Below are 20,418 nucleotides of genomic sequence, written 5' to 3'. Positions count from 1 at the left end.
GCACCGGCACCCAATACGTAAGCACACAAGGCATAGACAAACACATAGGAACAGAAACGTAATGTTTACACACTTCCCGAACAACAGGAACCAGTACAGGCAAAGACATCATAACAGGCACAGGGACTAAAACATAACCTGGAACAGGGGCAAGGAGTAAGGGCATAGTCCTACAGTCAAAGCTGTTTAAAAGATCAAAAATAGAAAGGACACTTCCAGAAGGCTCTTCTGTGGTCGAATTTGTAACAGAAGTACCGCATAGGGGCTCTTGGTAAGCTGGATGAACAGGAACCGACTCCATCTGAGTGTCAGGCAGAATGGCCTCCGGGACAGACTGGGAGTCAGGCAGAATGGCCTCCGGGACAGACTGGGAGTCAGGCAGCGGACACTCCGGGACAGACTGGGAGTCAGGCAGCGGACACTCCGGGACAGACTGGGAGTCAGGCAGCGGACACTCCGGGACAGACTGGGAGTCAGGCAGCGGACACTCCGGGACAGACTGGGAGTCAGTAAATTCTTTTGAAATACATTTGGAATTTTCAAAAGAATACTGGTAATGGCAACCAAGCTTAAACAAAATATCAGTTTCAATCTTGAGTCAGATATCAACACACAGATTCAAGACTTTTCAACAAGAACATTGACATTTTACCTATCAAAAGCAATGGTAATCTTTCTCATGTTACTTCTCATGTAGATTAACATTTTAAAGTGTAACAGCATAAAATGGATGTTCATTGATGTACAGTGAATTAAGATAAAAACTGTGATGTTTAATGTGTTGTTTCAGAACACTAAGAAGCGTACTTCTACAGCTGTATACGGCCTAGGAAAGAACATATCACCTTCAAAGCGGCTTAGGGATTATTTGGTGGATGGAGTTTCAACATTTACAAGTGAAGGTCCCAAGTCTGAAGCCACAGAGAAAACTCCTCAGATGAAGCCAGACACCTCCTTTAAAACTGAGGTAAATTCAGATGTAGGTGAACAATTGTGATAAATGGTTCTAAAGCCTCAAGCCTGAACTGTAGTAGCAGGTTAGAAATATGCCCTCCATTTTGTGCAGGTAGTGAATGATCGATGAAAATAACTTTTTTATTGTCTTGATTTAGCCTGCAAAGAGGAGGAAGAGGGGGACTGAGATGCTGGAGAGTCTGGGAAAGCCCTCAGAGTTTGTGGAGGAGTGCTATATGAACAACGCTGCTATTCTTCCACACCTCTGTTCACTCCCAACCACTGCTCACTCATCCAACACAGCCATGAGCTCCATCTGTGGCCAGCTGAGCAGAGACGATCCCTTGATGATCCATGGCCACAGTGTGCAGGGGTACCAAGACATCTACCACCGTGTCGTGGATCCCATGCTCAGGACTCCCTCCGGACAGCCTCGGCCCTACAGCTTGGATCTGGGCCGCAGGATTAAGCAGCGCCTGTGGGAGGTGCTGTACTGTCCCAGTCAACAAGAGGAAGTGCAGCCTGATTGACAGCTCCGTGTTTCTGAGACCTTCTCCACACCTACTCTAAAAAGCTTCGCGCCACATTTTAAAGTGGACATCAGTGGAGAGCCCATGCCGCGACAGCCTAAGAAGAAAAGGCCAAGACACTAACATCATTATTATTATTATTATATTACACTTACTATAATATTTACTATTACTTCTACATTTCTATAATCATTAACTTCATATTTTACAATTAGATATTCTGTATTTGTCACGGTACGCCGGCCCCCTACCGGTCGCCTCCGTCCACAGTGGCAGTTGTTGTTGTTGTGGTGTTTGTCCCTGAGGTGGGCGGAGCCCGCGATCCGTCTCACCTGAAGGTGATCTAATGTATGTTTTGTGTTCTGTGTTTCAGCTCCTGGACTGCAGGGGGTGTGTCCCTGCCTTGTCCCTGCCTTCCTGCCCCTTCATGTTTTGTGTGCTGCCGCTGTGTGCCAGTCGCATCCGTCCACAGCGGCAGTTGTTGTTGTTGTGGTGTTTGTCCCTCAGGTGGGCGGAGCCCGCGATCCGTCTCACCTGAGGGTGATCTAATGTATGTTTTGTGTTCTGTGTTTCAGGTGCTGGACTGCAGGGGGTGTGTCCCTGCCTTCCTGCCCCTTCATGTTTTGTGTGCTGCCGCTGTGTGCCACACACCTAGTGTAGGTGGACACCAAGGTATTTGTAGGACCAAGTGTGAGAGTGTGCTTATGTGTGCGCGTGTGTGTGTGTGTGTGTCTCAGTCATACAACTTCCTAAAGCATTGATGTTATGTGTCCTGCCAAAGGACTTCTCTTTAAACAGAATTATGAAGAGAAGAAATATTGTCTCAACAGAAACATGTCAGAACTGTTCCAAAGAGCAACAGTGATTTACTTATTTATAATTTTTTTCTATCTTATGTAAATGTTTGAAAAAAAATTTAAATGGTTTATATAATTGGGATGGGTTCAAGGGTTTATATCAAAATGTTTGTCCTAAAAAAAATTATAAAATGCATATATGAAAGTATAAAATGTTTTTGTTTATTCCAAAATGAATCCCACTGATCATAACTTGTCACTGAAGAGTGTAGGAAGGTTACAAAAACTGGACCTCGACCAAGTATGCAATGTAATCGGTTTCTTTTCACAGAATAAAAGTTACTAAACGACTCTTGTATCGCTTAGCGGCTACCGAGACGTGTGAGGTGTTGGGCCTGACATCCACACACTGTCCACTAGGGGCGCTACTGCCGATATGGACGGTCGTGCCAGCGGGACAGAACGTATGAAATCACATGCAGCCATAGCAGCCAGAGAACGCGGGGTAAACAGCAACCAAAGCGTCTTGTTTTGATTCTAAAGTTAGCTAGCGCTATCTTTAACGATCGTGAATCGACCAAGTTTAAAACCAACAGCTTTATTTCTATATCAAAACCAACTGCTTTATTTCTATAAATATATCCTTGGGTATATAGAAAGGCGCTATATAAGTTGAAGATTCATTCATTCATTCATTCATTCAATACCAACTGCTTTATTTCTAGATTCGTTTTACTGTTTATGTAAAAAACAAATCTGTAATTCTGTAAATATCTGTAATTACCTTTCTTTTTTTAATATCTGTGTTTAAATTGTATTTAGTTTGACTGTTAGTTAAGACTGTTAGTTAAGATCGTGTTTTGGAGGGTATAAGCAGCCTGCAGCATAACGGGACACAGACACGGTGTCGTTCCCTGCCTGTCACTCACCTAACCTCAGTTAGATACTTGACCATTTAGGTTTTCAGAGTGAAAGCTAGATTAAAAGGTTTAGTGAGATGGCGAGCTGCTGTAGCTGGCTGAAAAGGTGGCGTAAGCCTGCAAGGTAAGTCAGTGTATTTTGATTATAAACTGTCCATAAATCGCTGATATCTGAATTGTACTTTTAATCTGCACGACCACGGACGCTAATGAGATGAGCAGTAAAGCTCTGGGTAAAGGCTGAAACTCTCCAGTCTCGCTCTCGGAGTCGGTACAAGTTCAGCTCGCTCCAAGGTTAAAGCTACTGCGGGTCGCTAAGCGCACCGTAGTCTCACAGTAACGCATGTCTCTCCCTCAGAGAACCCAGTCAATGTGGCCCCCACGGTGGGCTTCTCCAAGGTGGACCTGAAACGAGGCAAGTTCCAGGTGACCATCTTCGACCTCGGCGGTGGGAAGCGCATCCGCGGCATCTGGGAGAACTACTACTCAGAGTCGCACGGCGTGGTGTTCGTGGTGGACTCCAGCGACATCCAGAGGATCCATGAGACCAGAGCCACCATGGCCGAGGTCCTCCGACACCCTCGAATCGCCGGCAAGCCCGTGCTAGTGTGAGTGGCACATCTCTCGTTACATCTCACACGCGTCTCACGCACGTCTCGTTTCCCGGACCTCCTCGCAGCCTTCAGAGCACCCCTGCACTTCAACACCATAGTTCCTACAACGTCACTGTGAGAAGCACACACCTTAGATCATCCACATGACATCTCCTGTCATAGATGATTCTCCAGCGTGATATTGTGGTAACAGACATCACGAGACACAACATCGCAGACGGCAGACACCATGAGGATGTATTGGTTGTCCGGTGTTGTTTGTGTTTTGTCCGTGTTAGGCACATACACGCACACGCACACACTTCAGTGCTCTGAAGTGCAGACCTTGAGTCATGTGTTTGTGAGAGCTTTCACTTGGCGTACACACAGAGCTCACTCTATACCCCCCCCCCCCCCCCAGACTGGCCAATAAGCAGGACCAGGAAGGAGCATTGCCTGAAGCCGACATCATTGAGAGCCTATCACTGGAAAAGCTGGTCAATGAGCAAAAATGTCGCTGTCAGCTTGTGAGTATTTATTCAGTGAGCATCTTCACAGCGGGGAGAAACTTGGTAGCCTACAAGGTTTTCCTGGGGGGGGTACAATCCAGCTGTACCTTTGAGAAAACAAGCCAACGAGACGAGGCTGAACTTGTGCTGACCTCACCAGGAGCCGTGCTCGGCGGTGTTGGGCTACGGCCGGACGGTGGACAAGTCCATCAGGAGAGGCCTGAAATGGCTCCTGAGCAACATCGCCGAGGACTACGAGGCGATCGCCGAGCGCGTGCAGAGGGACACGGCCAAGCAGCGGGCCTGGGAGGAGCAAGACAGGAAGGAGCGAGCAGAACGAGTGAGGAAAATACGGGAGGAGAGGTCAGGAAACCGTGTGTGTGAGAGAGACAGTACTGTTTTGGTTCTGGTGAAATATATATTTTGAAGGGTTTACTCTTCCTGTAGGGACAGAAAAGAGCGTGAGGAGGCGGAGCAGGAAGAGAGGCGAGTGGAGGAGAAGAAGGAGGAGGAGGAGGGTGCCAACATGCCCAGCCCCATCCAGCCAATAAACAGTGTTGTTCATGAGGCAGGTTTCCCTCCCAGCCAATGAGGTGTTTAATGTGCCTCAATGTTCCTCTTAATCAGACCGCTGTTCAAACTTCAGTTAATTTAGTAAATTATTTCAGAAGGACAATAAGGAGGATAAGGAGACGGGAAAGGGAGAGGACGCCCTGCATTTGCACTTTAGTCCTGAAGGATTAGTGGCCAGGTTGTTGGAGGGCAGTGTTAGTGTTTAGCATTCGGTGACACTAAATTAGCAGTAGGCAGCAAGCTTTATCACCGATTTTGGAGTACTCTTTACGTTGGGGTTGTGGTTTGAGCTGTATACGCAATCAAGGGAAGGACTCTTAGGGTATAGCTGCAACTGGGATTAACTAATATTTAATATTTAACTAATATTAACTAATATTTGACCCAGTTCACTCTCACCATAAAACAACTTACACCAGGAAACAGTAGAACATTGGCCAATAGTGAGAGTGCACCAGTTTTGGAAAGATATTTACTATGAATTTCAAAGTTTTCCATGTCAAGAAAGTTCACCAAGTTCACTGCACAGCTAGTGAAAGGTAAGAAATAACCTGTAGTTCTCCCCAACAGAGGGAGCTTTGTGTTTAGTATGTGTGCACACATACCAACTTAAACTGCTTCCAAGGTGGAGGCCATGTTTCCAACATTGAAAGAGAAAGACACACTCACTATACCACATATCATGTCTATAGTGTAGCCTACATAAGAAGAATTTTCTCTGAACTTGGTAGTAGTTTTCAGTAATCAGACAGATTTTTTTCAGAACAAAATGGTCTCTCGGAAACTCGCAAAATGAACCAGAAGGATCCCTAACAGAACACGAAGACCCCAGCGCAGGACCACTCGAAGACAGTACCGAGGCCCAGCCGACGCAGACACGGGCCCGACCGACTGAGAATTTGTTCCAAGAGAACGGGAGGGTCGCAGATCCCTGGGGCACTGGACAGGATCCAGGGCAACGGACACCGGACTGGCAGGCACAGACTCAGCTAAACCGGAACCCAATGGAGACTCCGAAGAGGGGCCATGGGGAACAAAACTAACACCAGATGAACACACAAAAACAGATAACAATATACACAAAACAACAGACATATGCACCGGCACCCAATACGTAAGCACACAAGGCATAGACAAACACATAGGAACAGAAACGTAATGTTTACACACTTCCCGAACAACAGGAACCAGTACAGGCAAAGACATCATAACAGGCACAGGGACTAAAACATAACCTGGAACAGGAGCAAGGAGTAAGGGCATAGTCCTACAGTCAAAGCTGTTTAAAAGATCAAAAATAGAAAGGACACTTCCAGAAGGCTCTTCTGTGGTCGAATTTGTAACAGAAGTACCGCATAGGGGCTCTTGGTAAGCTGGATGAACAGGAACCGACTCCATCTGAGTGTCAGGCAGAATGGCCTCCGGGACAGACTGGGAGTCAGGCAGAATGGCCTCCGGGACAGACTGGGAGTCAGGCAGCGGACACTCCGGGACAGACTGGGAGTCAGGCAGCGGACACTCCGGGACAGACTGGGAGTCAGGCAGCGGACACTCCGGGACAGACTGGGAGTCAGGCAGCGGACACTCCGGGACAGACTGGGAGTCAGTAAATTCTTTTGAAATACATTTGGAATTTTCAAAAGAATACTGGTAATGGCAACCAAGCTTAAACAAAATATCAGTTTCAATCTTGAGTCAGATATCAACACACAGATTCAAGACTTTTCAACAAGAACATTGACATTTTACCTATCAAAAGCAATGGTAATCTTTCTCATGTTACTTCTCATGTAGATTAACATTTTAAAGTGTAACAGCATAAAATGGATGTTCATTGATGTACAGTGAATTAAGATAAAAACTGTGATGTTTAATGTGTTGTTTCAGAACACTAAGAAGCGTACTTCTACAGCTGTATACGGCCTAGGAAAGGACATATCACCTTCAAAGCGGCTTAGGGATTATTTGGTGGATGGAGTTTCAACATTTACAAGTGAAGGTCCCAAGTCTGAAGCCACAGAGAAAACTCCTCAGATGAAGCCAGACACCTCCTTTAAAACTGAGGTAAATTCAGATGTAGGTGAACAATTGTGATAAATGGTTCTAAAGCCTCAAGCCTGAACTGTAGTAGCAGGTTAGAAATATGCCCTCCATTTTGTGCAGGTAGTGAATGATCGATGAAAATAACTTTTTTATTGTCTTGATTTAGCCTGCAAAGAGGAGGAAGAGGGAGACTGAGATGCTGGAGAGTCTGGGAAAGCCCTCAGAGTTTGTGGAGGAGTGCTATATGAACAACGCTGCTATTCTTCCACACCTCTGTTCACTCCCAACCACTGCTCACTCATCCAACACAGCCATGAGCTCCATCTGTGGCCAGCTGAGCAGAGACGATCCCTTGATGATCCACGGCCACAGTGTGCAGGGGTACCAAGACATCTACCACCGTGTCGTGGATCCCATGCTCAGGACTCCCTCCGGACAGTCTCGGCCCTACAGCTTGGATCTGGGCCGCAGGATTAAGCAGCGCCTGTGGGAGGTGCTGTACTGTCCCAGTCAACAAGAGGAAGTGCAGCCTGATTGACAGCTCCGTGTTTCTGAGACCTTCTCCACACGTACTCTAAAAAGCTTCGCGCCACATGTTGAAGTGGACATCAGTGGAGAGCCCATGCCGCGACAGCCTAAGAAGAAAAGGCCAAGACACTAACATCATTATTATTATTATTATATTACACTTACTATAATATTTACTATTACTTCTACATTTCTATAATGATTAACTTCATATTTTACAATTAGATATTCTGTATTTGTCACGGTACGCCGGCCCCCTACCGGTCGCCTCCGTCCACAGTGGCAGTTGTTGTTGTTGTGGTGTTTGTCCCTGAGGTGGGCGGAGCCCGCGATCCGTCTCACCTGAAGGTGATCTAATGTATGTTTTGTGTTCTGTGTTTCAGCTCCTGGACTGCAGGGGGTGTGTCCCTGCCTTGTCCCTGCCTTCCTGCCCCTTCATGTTTTGTGTGCTGCCGCTGTGTGCCACACACCTAGTGTAGGTGGACACCAAGGTATTTGTAGGACCAAGTGTGAGAGTGAGCTTATGTGTGCGCGTGTGTGTGTGTGTGTGTCTCAGTCATACAACTTCCTAAAGCATTGATGTTATGTGTCCTGCCAAAGGACTTCTCTTTAAACAGAATTATGAAGAGAAGAAATATTGTCTCAACAGAAACATGTCAGAACTGTTCCAAAGAGCAACAGTGATTTACTTATTTATAATTTTTTTCTATCTTATGTAAATGTTTGAAAAAAAATTAAAATGGTTTATATAATTGGGATGGGTTCAAGGGTTTATATCAAAATGTTTGTCCTAAAAAAAATTATAAAATGCATATATGAAAGTATAAAATGTTTTTGTTTATTCCAAAATGAATCCCACTGATCATAACTTGTCACTGAAGAGTGTAGGAAGGTTACAAAAACTGGACCTCGACCAAGTATGCAATGTAATTGGTTTCTTTTCACAGAATAAAAGTTACTAAACGACTCTTGTATCGCTTAGCGGCTACCGAGACGTGTGAGGTGTTGGGCCTGACATCCTCACACTGTCCACTAGGGGCGCTACTGCCGATATGGACGGTCGTGCCAGCGGGACAGAACGTATGAAATCACATGCAGCCATAGCAGCCAGAGAACGCGGGGTAAACAGCAACCAAAGCGTCTTGTTTTGATTCTAAAGTTAGCTAGCGCTATCTTTAACGATCGTGAATCGACCAAGTTTAAAACCAACAGCTTTATTTCTATATCAAAACCAACTGCTTTATTTCTATAAATATATCCTTGGGTATATAGAAAGGCGCTATATAAGTTGAAGATTCATTCATTCATTCATTCATTCAATACCAACTGCTTTATTTCTAGATTCGTTTTACTGTTTATGTAAAAAACAAATCTGTAATTCTGTAAATATCTGTAATTACCTTTCTTTTTTTAATATCTGTGTTTAAATTGTATTTAGTTTGACTGTTAGTTAAGACTGTTAGTTAAGATCGTGTTTTGGAGGGTATAAGCAGCCTGCAGCATAACGGGACACAGACACGGTGTCGTTCCCTGCCTGTCACTCACCTAACCTCAGTTAGATACTTGACCATTTAGGTTTTCAGAGTGAAAGCTAGATTAAAAGGTTTAGTGAGATGGCGAGCTGCTGTAGCTGGCTGAAAAGGTGGCGTAAGCCTGCAAGGTAAGTCAGTGTATTTTGATTATAAACTGTCCATAAATCGCTGATATCTGAATTGTACTTTTAATCTGCACGACCACGGACGCTAATGAGATGAGCAGTAAAGCTCTGGGTAAAGGCTGAAACTCTCCAGTCTCGCTCTCGGAGTCGGTACAAGTTCAGCTCGCTCCAAGGTTAAAGCTACTGCGGGTCGCTAAGCGCACCGTAGTCTCACAGTAACGCATGTCTCTCCCTCAGAGAACCCAGTCAATGTGGCCCCCACGGTGGGCTTCTCCAAGGTGGACCTGAAACGAGGCAAGTTCCAGGTGACCATCTTCGACCTCGGCGGTGGGAAGCGCATCCGCGGCATCTGGGAGAACTACTACTCAGAGTCGCACGGCGTGGTGTTCGTGGTGGACTCCAGCGACATCCAGAGGATCCATGAGACCAGAGCCACCATGGCCGAGGTCCTCCGACACCCTCGAATCGCCGGCAAGCCCGTGCTAGTGTGAGTGGCACATCTCTCGTTACATCTCACATGCGTCTCACGCACGTCTCGTTTCCCGGACCTCCTCGCAGCCTTCAGAGCACCCCTGCACTTCAACACCATAGTTCCTACAACGTCACTGTGAGAAGCACACACCTTAGATCATCCACATGACATCTCCTGTCATAGATGGTTCTCCAGCGTGATATTGTGGTAACAGACATCACGAGACACAACATCGCAGACGGCAGACACCATGAGGATGTATTGGTTGTCCGGTGTTGTTTGTGTTTTGTCCGTGTTAGGCACATACACGCACACACACACACTTCAGTGCTCTGAAGTGCAGACCTTGAGTCATGTGTTTGTGAGAGCTTTCACTTGGCGTACACACAGAGCTCACTCTATACCCCCCCCCCCCCCCCCCCCCCAGACTGGCCAATAAGCAGGACCAGGAAGGAGCATTGCCTGAAGCCGACATCATTGAGAGCCTATCACTGGAAAAGCTGGTCAATGAGCAAAAATGTCGCTGTCAGCTTGTGAGTATTTATTCAGTGAGCATCTTCACAGCGGGGAGAAACTTGGTAGCCTACAAGGTTTTCCTGGGGGGGGGGGGGGGGGGGGTACAATCCAGCTGTACCTTTGAGAAAACAAGCCAACGAGACAAGGCTGAACTTGTGCTGACCTCACCAGGAGCCGTGCTCGGCGGTGTTGGGCTACGGCCGGACGGTGGACAAGTCCATCAGGAGAGGCCTGAAATGGCTCCTGAGCAACATCGCCGAGGACTACGAGGCGATCGCCGAGCGCGTGCAGAGGGACACGGCCAAGCAGCGGGCCTGGGAGGAGCAAGACAGGAAGGAGCGAGCGGAACGAGTGAGGAAAATACGGGAGGAGAGGTCAGGAAACCGTGTGTGTGAGAGAGACAGTACTGTTTTGGTTCTGGTGAAATATATATTTTGAAGGGTTTACTCTTCCTGTAGGGACAGGAAAGAGCGTGAGGAGGCGGAGCAGGAAGAGAGGCGAGTGGAGGAGAAGAAGGAGGAGGAGGAGGGTGCCAACATGCCCAGCCCCATCCAGCCAATAAACAGTGTTGTTCATGAGGCAGGTTTCCCTCCCAGCCAATGAGGTGTTTAATGTGCCTCAATGTTCCTCTTAATCAGACCGCTGTTCAAACTTCAGTTAATTTAGTAAATTATTTCAGAAGGACAATAAGGAGGATAAGGAGACGGGAAAGGGAGAGGACGCCCTGCATTTGCACTTTAGTCCTGAAGGATTAGTGGCCAGGTTGTTGGAGGGCAGTGTTAGTGTTTAGCATTCGGTGACACTAAATTAGCAGTAGGCAGCAAGCTTTATCACCGATTTTGGAGTACTCTTTACGTTGGGGTTGTGGTTTGAGCTGTATACGCAATCAAGGGAAGGACTCTTAGGGTATAGCTGCAACTGGGATTAACTAATATTTAATATTTAACTAATATTAACTAATATTTGACCCAGTTCACTCTCACCATAAAACAACTTACACCAGGAAACAGTAGAACATTGGCCAATAGTGAGAGTGCACCAGTTTTGGAAAGATATTTACTATGAATTTCAAAGTTTTCCATGTCAAGAAAGTTCACCAAGTTCACTGCACAGCTAGTGAAAGGTAAGAAATAACCTGTAGTTCTCCCCAACAGAGGGAGCTTTGTGTTTAGTATGTGTGCACACATACCAACTTAAACTGCTTCCAAGGTGGAGGCCATGTTTCCAACATTGAAAGAGAAAGACACACTCACTATACCACATATCATGTCTATAGTGTAGCCTACATAAGAAGAATTTTCTCTGAACTTGGTAGTAGTTTTCAGTAATCAGACAGATTTTTTTCAGAACAAAATGGTCTCTCGGAAACTCGCAAAATGAACCAGAAGGATCCCTAACAGAACACGAAGACCCCAGCGCAGGACCACTCGAAGACAGTACCGAGGCCCAGCCGACGCAGACACGGGCCCGACCGACTGAGAATTTGTTCCAAGAGAACGGGAGGGTCGCAGATCCCTGGGGCACTGGACAGGATCCAGGGCAACGGACACCGGACTGGCAGGCACAGACTCAGCTAAACCGGAACCCAATGGAGACTCCGAAGAGGGGCCATGGGGAACAAAACTAACACCAGATGAACACACAAAAACAGATAACAATATACACAAAACAACAGACATATGCACCGGCACCCAATACGTAAGCACACAAGGCATAGACAAACACATAGGAACAGAAACGTAATGTTTACACACTTCCCGAACAACAGGAACCAGTACAGGCAAAGACATCATAACAGGCACAGGGACTAAAACATAACCTGGAACAGGAGCAAGGAGTAAGGGCATAGTCCTACAGTCAAAGCTGTTTAAAAGATCAAAAATAGAAAGGACACTTCCAGAAGGCTCTTCTGTGGTCGAATTTGTAACAGAAGTACCGCATAGGGGCTCTTGGTAAGCTGGATGAACAGGAACCGACTCCATCTGAGTGTCAGGCAGAATGGCCTCCGGGACAGACTGGGAGTCAGGCAGAATGGCCTCCGGGACAGACTGGGAGTCAGGCAGCGGACACTCCGGGACAGACTGGGAGTCAGGCAGCGGACACTCCGGGACAGACTGGGAGTCAGGCAGCGGACACTCCGGGACAGACTGGGAGTCAGGCAGCGGACACTCCGGGACAGACTGGGAGTCAGGCAGCGGACACTCCGGGACAGACTGGGAGTCAGTAAATTCTTTTGAAATACATTTGGAATTTTCAAAAGAATACTGGTAATGGCAACCAAGCTTAAACAAAATATCAGTTTCAATCTTGAGTCAGATATCAACACACAGATTCAAGACTTTTCAACAAGAACATTGACATTTTACCTATCAAAAGCAATGGTAATCTTTCTCATGTTACTTCTCATGTAGATTAACATTTTAAAGTGTAACAGCATAAAATGGATGTTCATTGATGTACAGTGAATTAAGATAAAAACTGTGATGTTTAATGTGTTGTTTCAGAACACTAAGAAGCGTACTTCTACAGCTGTATACGGCCTAGGAAAGAACATATCACCTTCAAAGCGGCTTAGGGATTATTTGGTGGATGGAGTTTCAACATTTACAAGTGAAGGTCCCAAGTCTGAAGCCACAGAGAAAACTCCTCAGATGAAGCCAGACACCTCCTTTAAAACTGAGGTAAATTCAGATGTAGGTGAACAATTGTGATAAATGGTTCTAAAGCCTCAAGCCTGAACTGTAGTAGCAGGTTAGAAATATGCCCTCCATTTTGTGCAGGTAGTGAATGATCGATGAAAATAACTTTTTTATTGTCTTGATTTAGCCTGCAAAGAGGAGGAAGAGGGAGACTGAGATGCTGGAGAGTCTGGGAAAGCCCTCAGAGTTTGTGGAGGAGTGCTATATGAACAACGCTGCTATTCTTCCACACCTCTGTTCACTCCCAACCACTGCTCATTCATCCTACACAGCCATGAGCTCCATCTGTGGCCAGCTGAGCAGAGACGATCCCTTGATGATCCACGGCCACAGTGTGCAGGGGTACCAAGACATCTACCACCGTGTCGTGGATCCCATGCTCAGGACTCCCTCCGGACAGTCTCGGCCCTACAGCTTGGATCTGGGCCGCAGGATTAAGCAGCGCCTGTGGGAGGTGCTGTACTGTCCCAGTCAACAAGAGGAAGTGCAGCCTGATTGACAGCTCCGTGTTTCTGAGACCTTCTCCACACCTACTCTACAAAGCTTCGCGCCACATGTTGAAGTGGACATCAGTGGAGAGCCCATGCCGCGACAGCCTAAGAAGAAAAGGCCAAGACACTAACATCATTATTATTATTATTATATTACACTTACTATAATATTTACTATTACTTCTACATTTCTATAATGATTAACTTCATATTTTACAATTAGATATTCTGTATTTGTCACGGTACGCCGGCCCCCTACCGGTCGCCTCCGTCCACAGTGGCAGTTGTTGTTGTTGTGGTGTTTGTCCCTGAGGTGGGCGGAGCCCGCGATCCGTCTCACCTGAAGGTGATCTAATGTATGTTTTGTGTTCTGTGTTTCAGGTGCTGGACTGCAGGGGGTGTGTCCCTGCCTTCCTGCCCCTTCATGTTTTGTGTGCTGCCGCTGTGTGCCACACACCTAGTGTAGGTGGACACCAAGGTATTTGTAGGACCAAGTGTGAGAGTGTGCTTATGTGTGCGCGTGTGTGTGTGTGTGTGTCTCAGTCATACAACTTCCTAAAGCATTGATGTTATGTGTCCTGCCAAAGGACTTCTCTTTAAACAGAATTATGAAGAGAAGAAATATTGTCTCAACAGAAACATGTCAGAACTGTTCCAAAGAGCAACAGTGATTTACTTATTTATAATTTTTTTCTATCTTATGTAAATGTTTGAAAAAAAATTAAAATGGTTTATATAATTGGGATGGGTTCAAGGGTTTATATCAAAATGTTTGTCCTAAAAAAAATTATAAAATGCATATATGAAAGTATAAAATGTTTTTGTTTATTCCAAAATGAATCCCACTGATCATAACTTGTCACTGAAGAGTGTAGGAAGGTTACAAAAACTGGACCTCGACCAAGTATGCAATGTAATCGGTTTCTTTTCACAGAATAAAAGTTACTAAACGACTCTTGTATCGCTTAGCGGCTACCGAGACGTGTGAGGTGTTGGGCCTGACATCCACACACTGTCCACTAGGGGCGCTACTGCCGATATGGACGGTCGTGCCAGCGGGACAGAACGTATGAAATCACATGCAGCCATAGCAGCCAGAGAACGCAGGGTAAACAGCAACCAAAGCGTCTTGTTTTGATTCTAAAGTTAGCTAGCGCTATCTTTAACGATCGTGAATCGACCAAGTTTAAAACCAACAGCTTTATTTCTATATCAAAACCAACTGCTTTATTTCTATAAATATATCCTTGGGTATATAGAAAGGCGCTATATAAGTTGAAGATTCATTCATTCATTCATTCATTCAATACCAACTGCTTTATTTCTAGATTCGTTTTACTGTTTATGTAAAAAACAAATCTGTAATTCTGTAAATATCTGTAATTACCTTTCTTTTTTTAATATCTGTGTTTAAATTGTATTTAGTTTGACTGTTAGTTAAGACTGTTAGTTAAGATCGTGTTTTGGAGGGTATAAGCAGCCTGCAGCATAACGGGACACAGACACGGTGTCGTTCCCTGCCTGTCACTCACCTAACCTCAGTTAGATACTTGACCATTTAGGTTTTCAGAGTGAAAGCTAGATTAAAAGGTTTAGTGAGATGGCGAGCTGCTGTAGCTGGCTGAAAAGGTGGCGTAAGCCTGCAAGGTAAGTCAGTGTATTTTGATTATAAACTGTCCATAAATTGCTGATATCTGAATTGTACTTTTAATCTGCACGACCACGGACGCTAATGAGATGAGCAGTAAAGCTCTGGGTAAAGGCTGAAACTCTCCAGTCTCGCTCTCGGAGTCGGTACAAGTTCAGCTCGCTCCAAGGTTAAAGCTACTGCGGGTCGCTAAGCGCACCGTAGTCTCACAGTAACGCATGTCTCTCCCTCAGAGAACCCAGTCAATGTGGCCCCCACGGTGGGCTTCTCCAAGGTGGACCTGAAACGAGGCAAGTTCCAGGTGACCATCTTCGACCTCGGCGGTGGGAAGCGCATCCGCGGCATCTGGGAGAACTACTACTCAGAGTCGCACGGCGTGGTGTTCGTGGTGGACTCCAGCGACATCCAGAGGATCCATGAGACCAGAGCCACCATGGCCGAGGTCCTCCGACACCCTCGAATCGCCGGCAAGCCCGTGCTAGTGTGAGTGGCACATCTCTCGTTACATCTCACACGCGTCTCACGCACGTCTCGTTTCCCGGACCTCCTCGCAGCCTTCAGAGCACCCCTGCACTTCAACACCATAGTTCCTACAACGTCACTGTGAGAAGCACACACCTTAGATCATCCACATGACATCTCCTGTCATAGATGGTTCTCCAGCGTGATATTGTGGTAACAGACATCACGAGACACAACATCGCAGACGGCAGACACCATGAGGATGTATTGGTTGTCCGGTGTTGTTTGTGTTTTGTCCGTGTTAGGCACATACACGCACACACACACACTTCAGTGCTCTGAAGTGCAGACCTTGAGTCATGTGTTTGTGAGAGCTTTCACTTGGCGTACACACAGAGCTCACTCTATACCCCCCCCCCCCCCCCCCCCCCCAGACTGGCCAATAAGCAGGACCAGGAAGGAGCATTGCCTGAAGCCGACATCATTGAGAGCCTATCACTGGAAAAGCTGGTCAATGAGCAAAAATGTCGCTGTCAGCTTGTGAGTATTTATTCAGTGAGCATCTTCACAGCGGGGAGAAACTTGGTAGCCTACAAGGTTTTCCTGGGGGGGGGGGGGGGGGGGGGTACAATCCAGCTGTACCTTTGAGAAAACAAGCCAACGAGACGAGGCTGAACTTGTGCTGACCTCACCAGGAGCCGTGCTCGGCGGTGTTGGGCTACGGCCGGACGGTGGACAAGTCCATCAGGAGAGGCCTGAAATGGCTCCTGAGCAACATCGCCGAGGACTACGAGGCGATCGCCGAGCGCGTGCAGAGGGACACGGCCAAGCAGCGGGCCTGGGAGGAGCAAGACAGGAAGGAGCGAGCGGAACGAGTGAGGAAAATACGGGAGGAGAGGTCAGGAAACCGTGTGTGTGAGAGAGACAGTACTGTTTTGGTTCTGGTGAAATATATATTTTGAAGGGTTTACTCTTCCTGTAGGGACAGGAAAGAGCGTGAGGAGGCGGAGCAGGAAGAGAGGCGAGTGGAGGAGAAGAAGGAGGAGGAGGAGGGTGCCAACATGCCCAGCCCCATCCAGCCAATAAACAGTGTTGTTCATGAGGCAGGTTTCCCTCCCAGCCAATGAGGTGTTTAATGTGCCTCAATGTTCCTCTTAATCAGACCGCTGTTCAAACTTCAGTTAATTTAGTAAATTATTTCAGAAGGACAATAAGGAGGATAAGGAGACGGGAAAGGGAGAGGACGCCCTGCATTTGCACTTTAGTCCTGAAGGATTAGTGGCCAGGTTGTTGGAGGGCAGTGTTAGTGTTTAGCATTCGGTGACACTAAATTAGCAGTAGGCAGCAAGCTTTATCACCGATTTTGGAGTACTCTTTACGTTGGGGTTGTGGTTTGAGCTGTATACGCAATCAAGGGAAGGACTCTTAGGGTATAGCTGCAACTGGGATTAACTAATATTTAATATTTAACTAATATTAACTAATATTTGACCCAGTTCACTCTCACCATAAAACAACTTACACCAGGAAACAGTAGAACATTGGCCAATAGTGAGAGTGCACCAGTTTTGGAAAGATATTTACTATGAATTTCAAAGTTTTCCATGTCAAGAAAGTTCACCAAGTTCACTGCACAGCTAGTGAAAGGTAAGAAATAACCTGTAGTTCTCCCCAACAGAGGGAGCTTTGTGTTTAGTATGTGTGCACACATACCAACTTAAACTGCTTCCAAGGTGGAGGCCATGTTTCCAACATTGAAAGAGAAAGACACACTCACTATACCACATATCATGTCTATAGTGTAGCCTACATAAGAAGAATTTTCTCTGAACTTGGTAGTAGTTTTCAGTAATCAGACAGATTTTTTTCAGAACAAAATGGTCTCTCGGAAACTCGCAAAATGAACCAGAAGGATCCCTAACAGAACACGAAGACCCCAGCGCAGGACCACTCGAAGACAGTACCGAGGCCCAGCCGACGCAGACACGGGCCCGACCGACTGAGAATTTGTTCCAAGAGAACGGGAGGGTCGCAGATCCCTGGGGCACTGGACAGGATCCAGGGCAACGGACACCGGACTGGCAGGCACAGACTCAGCTAAACCGGAACCCAATGGAGACTCCGAAGAGGGGCCATGGGGAACAAAACTAACACCAGATGAACACACAAAAACAGATAACAATATACACAAAACAACAGACATATGCACCGGCACCCAATACGTAAGCACACAAGGCATAGACAAACACATAGGAACAGAAACGTAATGTTTACACACTTCCCGAACAACAGGAACCAGTACAGGCAAAGACATCATAACAGGCACAGGGACTAAAACATAACCTGGAACAGGGGCAAGGAGTAAGGGCATAGTCCTACAGTCAAAGCTGTTTAAAAGATCAAAAATAGAAAGGACACTTCCAGAAGGCTCTTCTGTGGTCGAATTTGTAACAGAAGTACCGCATAGGGGCTCTTGGTAAGCTGGATGAACAGGAACCGACTCCATCTGAGTGTCAGGCAGAATGGCCTCCGGGACAGACTGGGAGTCAGGCAGAATGGCCTCCGGGACAGACTGGGAGTCAGGCAGCGGACACTCCGGGACAGACTGGGAGTCAGGCAGCGGACACTCCGGGACAGACTGGGAGTCAGGCAGCGGACACTCCGGGACAGACTGGGAGTCAGTAAATTCTTTTGAAATACATTTGGAATTTTCAAAAGAATACTGGTAATGGCAACCAAGCTTAAACAAAATATCAGTTTCAATCTTGAGTCAGATATCAACACACAGATTCAAGACTTTTCAACAAGAACATTGACATTTTACCTATCAAAAGCAATGGTAATCTTTCTCATGTTACTTCTCATGTAGATTAACATTTTAAAGTGTAACAGCATAAAATGGATGTTCATTGATGTACAGTGAATTAAGATAAAAACTGTGATGTTTAATGTGTTGTTTCAGAACACTAAGAAGCGTACTTCTACAGCTGTATACGGCCTAGGAAAGAACATATCACCTTCAAAGCGGCTTAGGGATTATTTGGTGGATGGAGTTTCAACATTTACAAGTGAAGGTCCCAAGTCTGAAGCCACAGAGAAAACTCCTCAGATGAAGCCAGACACCTCCTTTAAAACTGAGGTAAATTCAGATGTAGGTGAACAATTGTGATAAATGGTTCTAAAGCCTCAAGCCTGAACTGTAGTAGCAGGTTAGAAATATGCCCTCCATTTTGTGCAGGTAGTGAATGATCGATGAAAATAACTTTTTTATTGTCTTGATTTAGCCTGCAAAGAGGAGGAAGAGGGAGACTGAGATGCTGGAGAGTCTGGGAAAGCCCTCAGAGTTTGTGGAGGAGTGCTATATGAACAACGCTGCTATTCTTCCACACCTCTGTTCACTCCCAACCACTGCTCATTCATCCTACACAGCCATGAGCTCCATCTGTGGCCAGCTGAGCAGAGACGATCCCTTGATGATCCACGGCCACAGTGTGCAGGGGTACCAAGACATCTACCACCGTGTCGTGGATCCCATGCTCAGGACTCCCTCCGGACAGTCTCGGCCCTACAGCTTGGATCTGGGCCGCAGGATTAAGCAGCGCCTGTGGGAGGTGCTGTACTGTCCCAGTCAACAAGAGGAAGTGCAGCCTGATTGACAGCTCCGTGTTTCTGAGACCTTCTCCACACCTACTCTAAAAAGCTTCGCGCCACATGTTGAAGTGGACATCAGTGGAGAGCCCATGCCGCGACAGCCTAAGAAGAAAAGGCCAAGACACTAACATCATTATTATTATTATTATATTACACTTACTATAATATTTACTATTACTTCTACATTTCTATAATGATTAACTTCATATTTTACAATTAGATATTCTGTATTTGTCACGGTACGCCGGCCCCCTACCGGTCGCCTCCGTCCACAGTGGCAGTTGTTGTTGTTGTGGTGTTTGTCCCTGAGGTGGGCGGAGCCCGCGATCCGTCTCACCTGAAGGTGATCTAATGTATGTTTTGTGTTCTGTGTTTCAGGTGCTGGACTGCAGGGGGTGTGTCCCTGCCTTCCTGCCCCTTCATGTTTTGTGTGCTGCCGCTGTGTGCCACACACCTAGTGTAGGTGGACACCAAGGTATTTGTAGGACCAAGTGTGAGAGTGTGCTTATGTGTGCGCGTGTGTGTGTGTGTGTGTCTCAGTCATACAACTTCCTAAAGCATTGATGTTATGTGTCCTGCCAAAGGACTTCTCTTTAAACAGAATTATGAAGAGAAGAAATATTGTCTCAACAGAAACATGTCAGAACTGTTCCAAAGAGCAACAGTGATTTACTTATTTATAATTTTTTTCTATCTTATGTAAATGTTTGAAAAAAAATTAAAATGGTTTATATAATTGGGATGGGTTCAAGGGTTTATATCAAAATGTTTGTCCTAAAAAAAATTATAAAATGCATATATGAAAGTATAAAATGTTTTTGTTTATTCCAAAATGAATCCCACTGATCATAACTTGTCACTGAAGAGTGTAGGAAGGTTACAAAAACTGGACCTCGACCAAGTATGCAATGTAATCGGTTTCTTTTCACAGAATAAAAGTTACTAAACGACTCTTGTATCGCTTAGCGGCTACCGAGACGTGTGAGGTGTTGGGCCTGACATCCACACACTGTCCACTAGGGGCGCTACTGCCGATATGGACGGTCGTGCCAGCGGGACAGAACGTATGAAATCACATGCAGCCATAGCAGCCAGAGAACGCGGGGTAAACAGCAACCAAAGCGTCTTGTTTTGATTCTAAAGTTAGCTAGCGCTATCTTTAACGATCGTGAATCGACCAAGTTTAAAACCAACAGCTTTATTTCTATATCAAAACCAACTGCTTTATTTCTATAAATATATCCTTGGGTATATAGAAAGGCGCTATATAAGTTGAAGATTCATTCATTCATTCATTCATTCAATACCAACTGCTTTATTTCTAGATTCGTTTTACTGTTTATGTAAAAAACAAATCTGTAATTCTGTAAATATC

The 20,418-nt window shown here is 45.9% G+C and overlaps 3 protein-coding genes and 1 long non-coding RNA gene across 4 annotated transcripts; all 4 read left to right on the top strand.

Moving 5' to 3' along the window:
- The first annotated feature begins 417 nt into the window (after positions 1–417).
- Positions 418–1,127, top strand: LOC143480799 (uncharacterized). Its single transcript, XR_013121883.1, has 3 exons — positions 418–667; positions 791–967; positions 1,113–1,127. It is a non-coding gene; the product is annotated as an uncharacterized LOC143480799 (long non-coding RNA).
- A 2,288-nt stretch (positions 1,128–3,415) lies between these two features.
- Positions 3,416–4,750, top strand: LOC143481134 (ADP-ribosylation factor-like protein 13B). Its single transcript, XM_076979076.1, has 5 exons — positions 3,416–3,434; positions 3,560–3,809; positions 4,216–4,321; positions 4,464–4,643; positions 4,733–4,750. Exons 1-5 carry the CDS (start codon positions 3,416–3,418, stop codon positions 4,748–4,750), a joined length of 573 nt encoding a protein of 190 aa, XP_076835191.1.
- A 5,877-nt stretch (positions 4,751–10,627) lies between these two features.
- LOC143481133 (uncharacterized) lies at positions 10,628–13,290 on the top strand. Its single transcript, XM_076979075.1, has 3 exons — positions 10,628–12,473; positions 12,597–12,773; positions 12,919–13,290. Exons 1-3 carry the CDS (start codon positions 12,363–12,365, stop codon positions 13,288–13,290), a joined length of 660 nt encoding a protein of 219 aa, XP_076835190.1. The 5' UTR covers positions 10,628–12,362.
- Positions 13,291–16,451: 3,161 nt separating this feature from the next.
- LOC143481216 (uncharacterized) lies at positions 16,452–19,696 on the top strand. Its single transcript, XM_076979161.1, has 3 exons — positions 16,452–18,231; positions 18,355–18,531; positions 18,677–19,696. The coding sequence occupies exons 1-3, from the start codon at positions 18,121–18,123 to the stop codon at positions 19,046–19,048; spliced, it is 660 nt and encodes a 219-aa protein (XP_076835276.1). The 5' UTR covers positions 16,452–18,120; the 3' UTR covers positions 19,049–19,696.
- Positions 19,697–20,418: the final 722 nt, after the last annotated feature.

The sequence above is a fragment of the Brachyhypopomus gauderio genome, chromosome 17 (genome assembly GCF_052324685.1).
Source record: "Brachyhypopomus gauderio isolate BG-103 chromosome 17, BGAUD_0.2, whole genome shotgun sequence".
Taxonomy (NCBI): domain Eukaryota; kingdom Metazoa; phylum Chordata; class Actinopteri; order Gymnotiformes; family Hypopomidae; genus Brachyhypopomus; species Brachyhypopomus gauderio.
Note: the sequence above shows the minus strand (reverse complement) of the source record. Positions and strands in the feature narration are given on the sequence as shown.

Bases quoted from the DNA above. Each gene is read 5' to 3' on its own strand.
- LOC143481134 (XM_076979076.1), top strand. The intron at 3,810-4,215 runs GTGAGTGGCACA...CCCCCCCCCCAG, and splicing joins GCCGGCAAGCCCGTGCTAGT to ACTGGCCAATAAGCAGGACC. The intron at 4,322-4,463 runs GTGAGTATTTAT...TGACCTCACCAG, and splicing joins AAAAATGTCGCTGTCAGCTT to GAGCCGTGCTCGGCGGTGTT.
- LOC143481133 (XM_076979075.1), top strand. From the start codon at position 12,363: ATGGCAACCAAGCTTAAACAAAATATCAGTTTCAATCTTGAGTCAGAT. The intron at 12,474-12,596 runs GTAATCTTTCTC...GTGTTGTTTCAG, and splicing joins TTTACCTATCAAAAGCAATG to AACACTAAGAAGCGTACTTC. The intron at 12,774-12,918 runs GTAAATTCAGAT...GTCTTGATTTAG, and splicing joins ACACCTCCTTTAAAACTGAG to CCTGCAAAGAGGAGGAAGAG.
- LOC143481216 (XM_076979161.1), top strand. From the start codon at position 18,121: ATGGCAACCAAGCTTAAACAAAATATCAGTTTCAATCTTGAGTCAGAT. The intron at 18,232-18,354 runs GTAATCTTTCTC...GTGTTGTTTCAG, and splicing joins TTTACCTATCAAAAGCAATG to AACACTAAGAAGCGTACTTC. The intron at 18,532-18,676 runs GTAAATTCAGAT...GTCTTGATTTAG, and splicing joins ACACCTCCTTTAAAACTGAG to CCTGCAAAGAGGAGGAAGAG.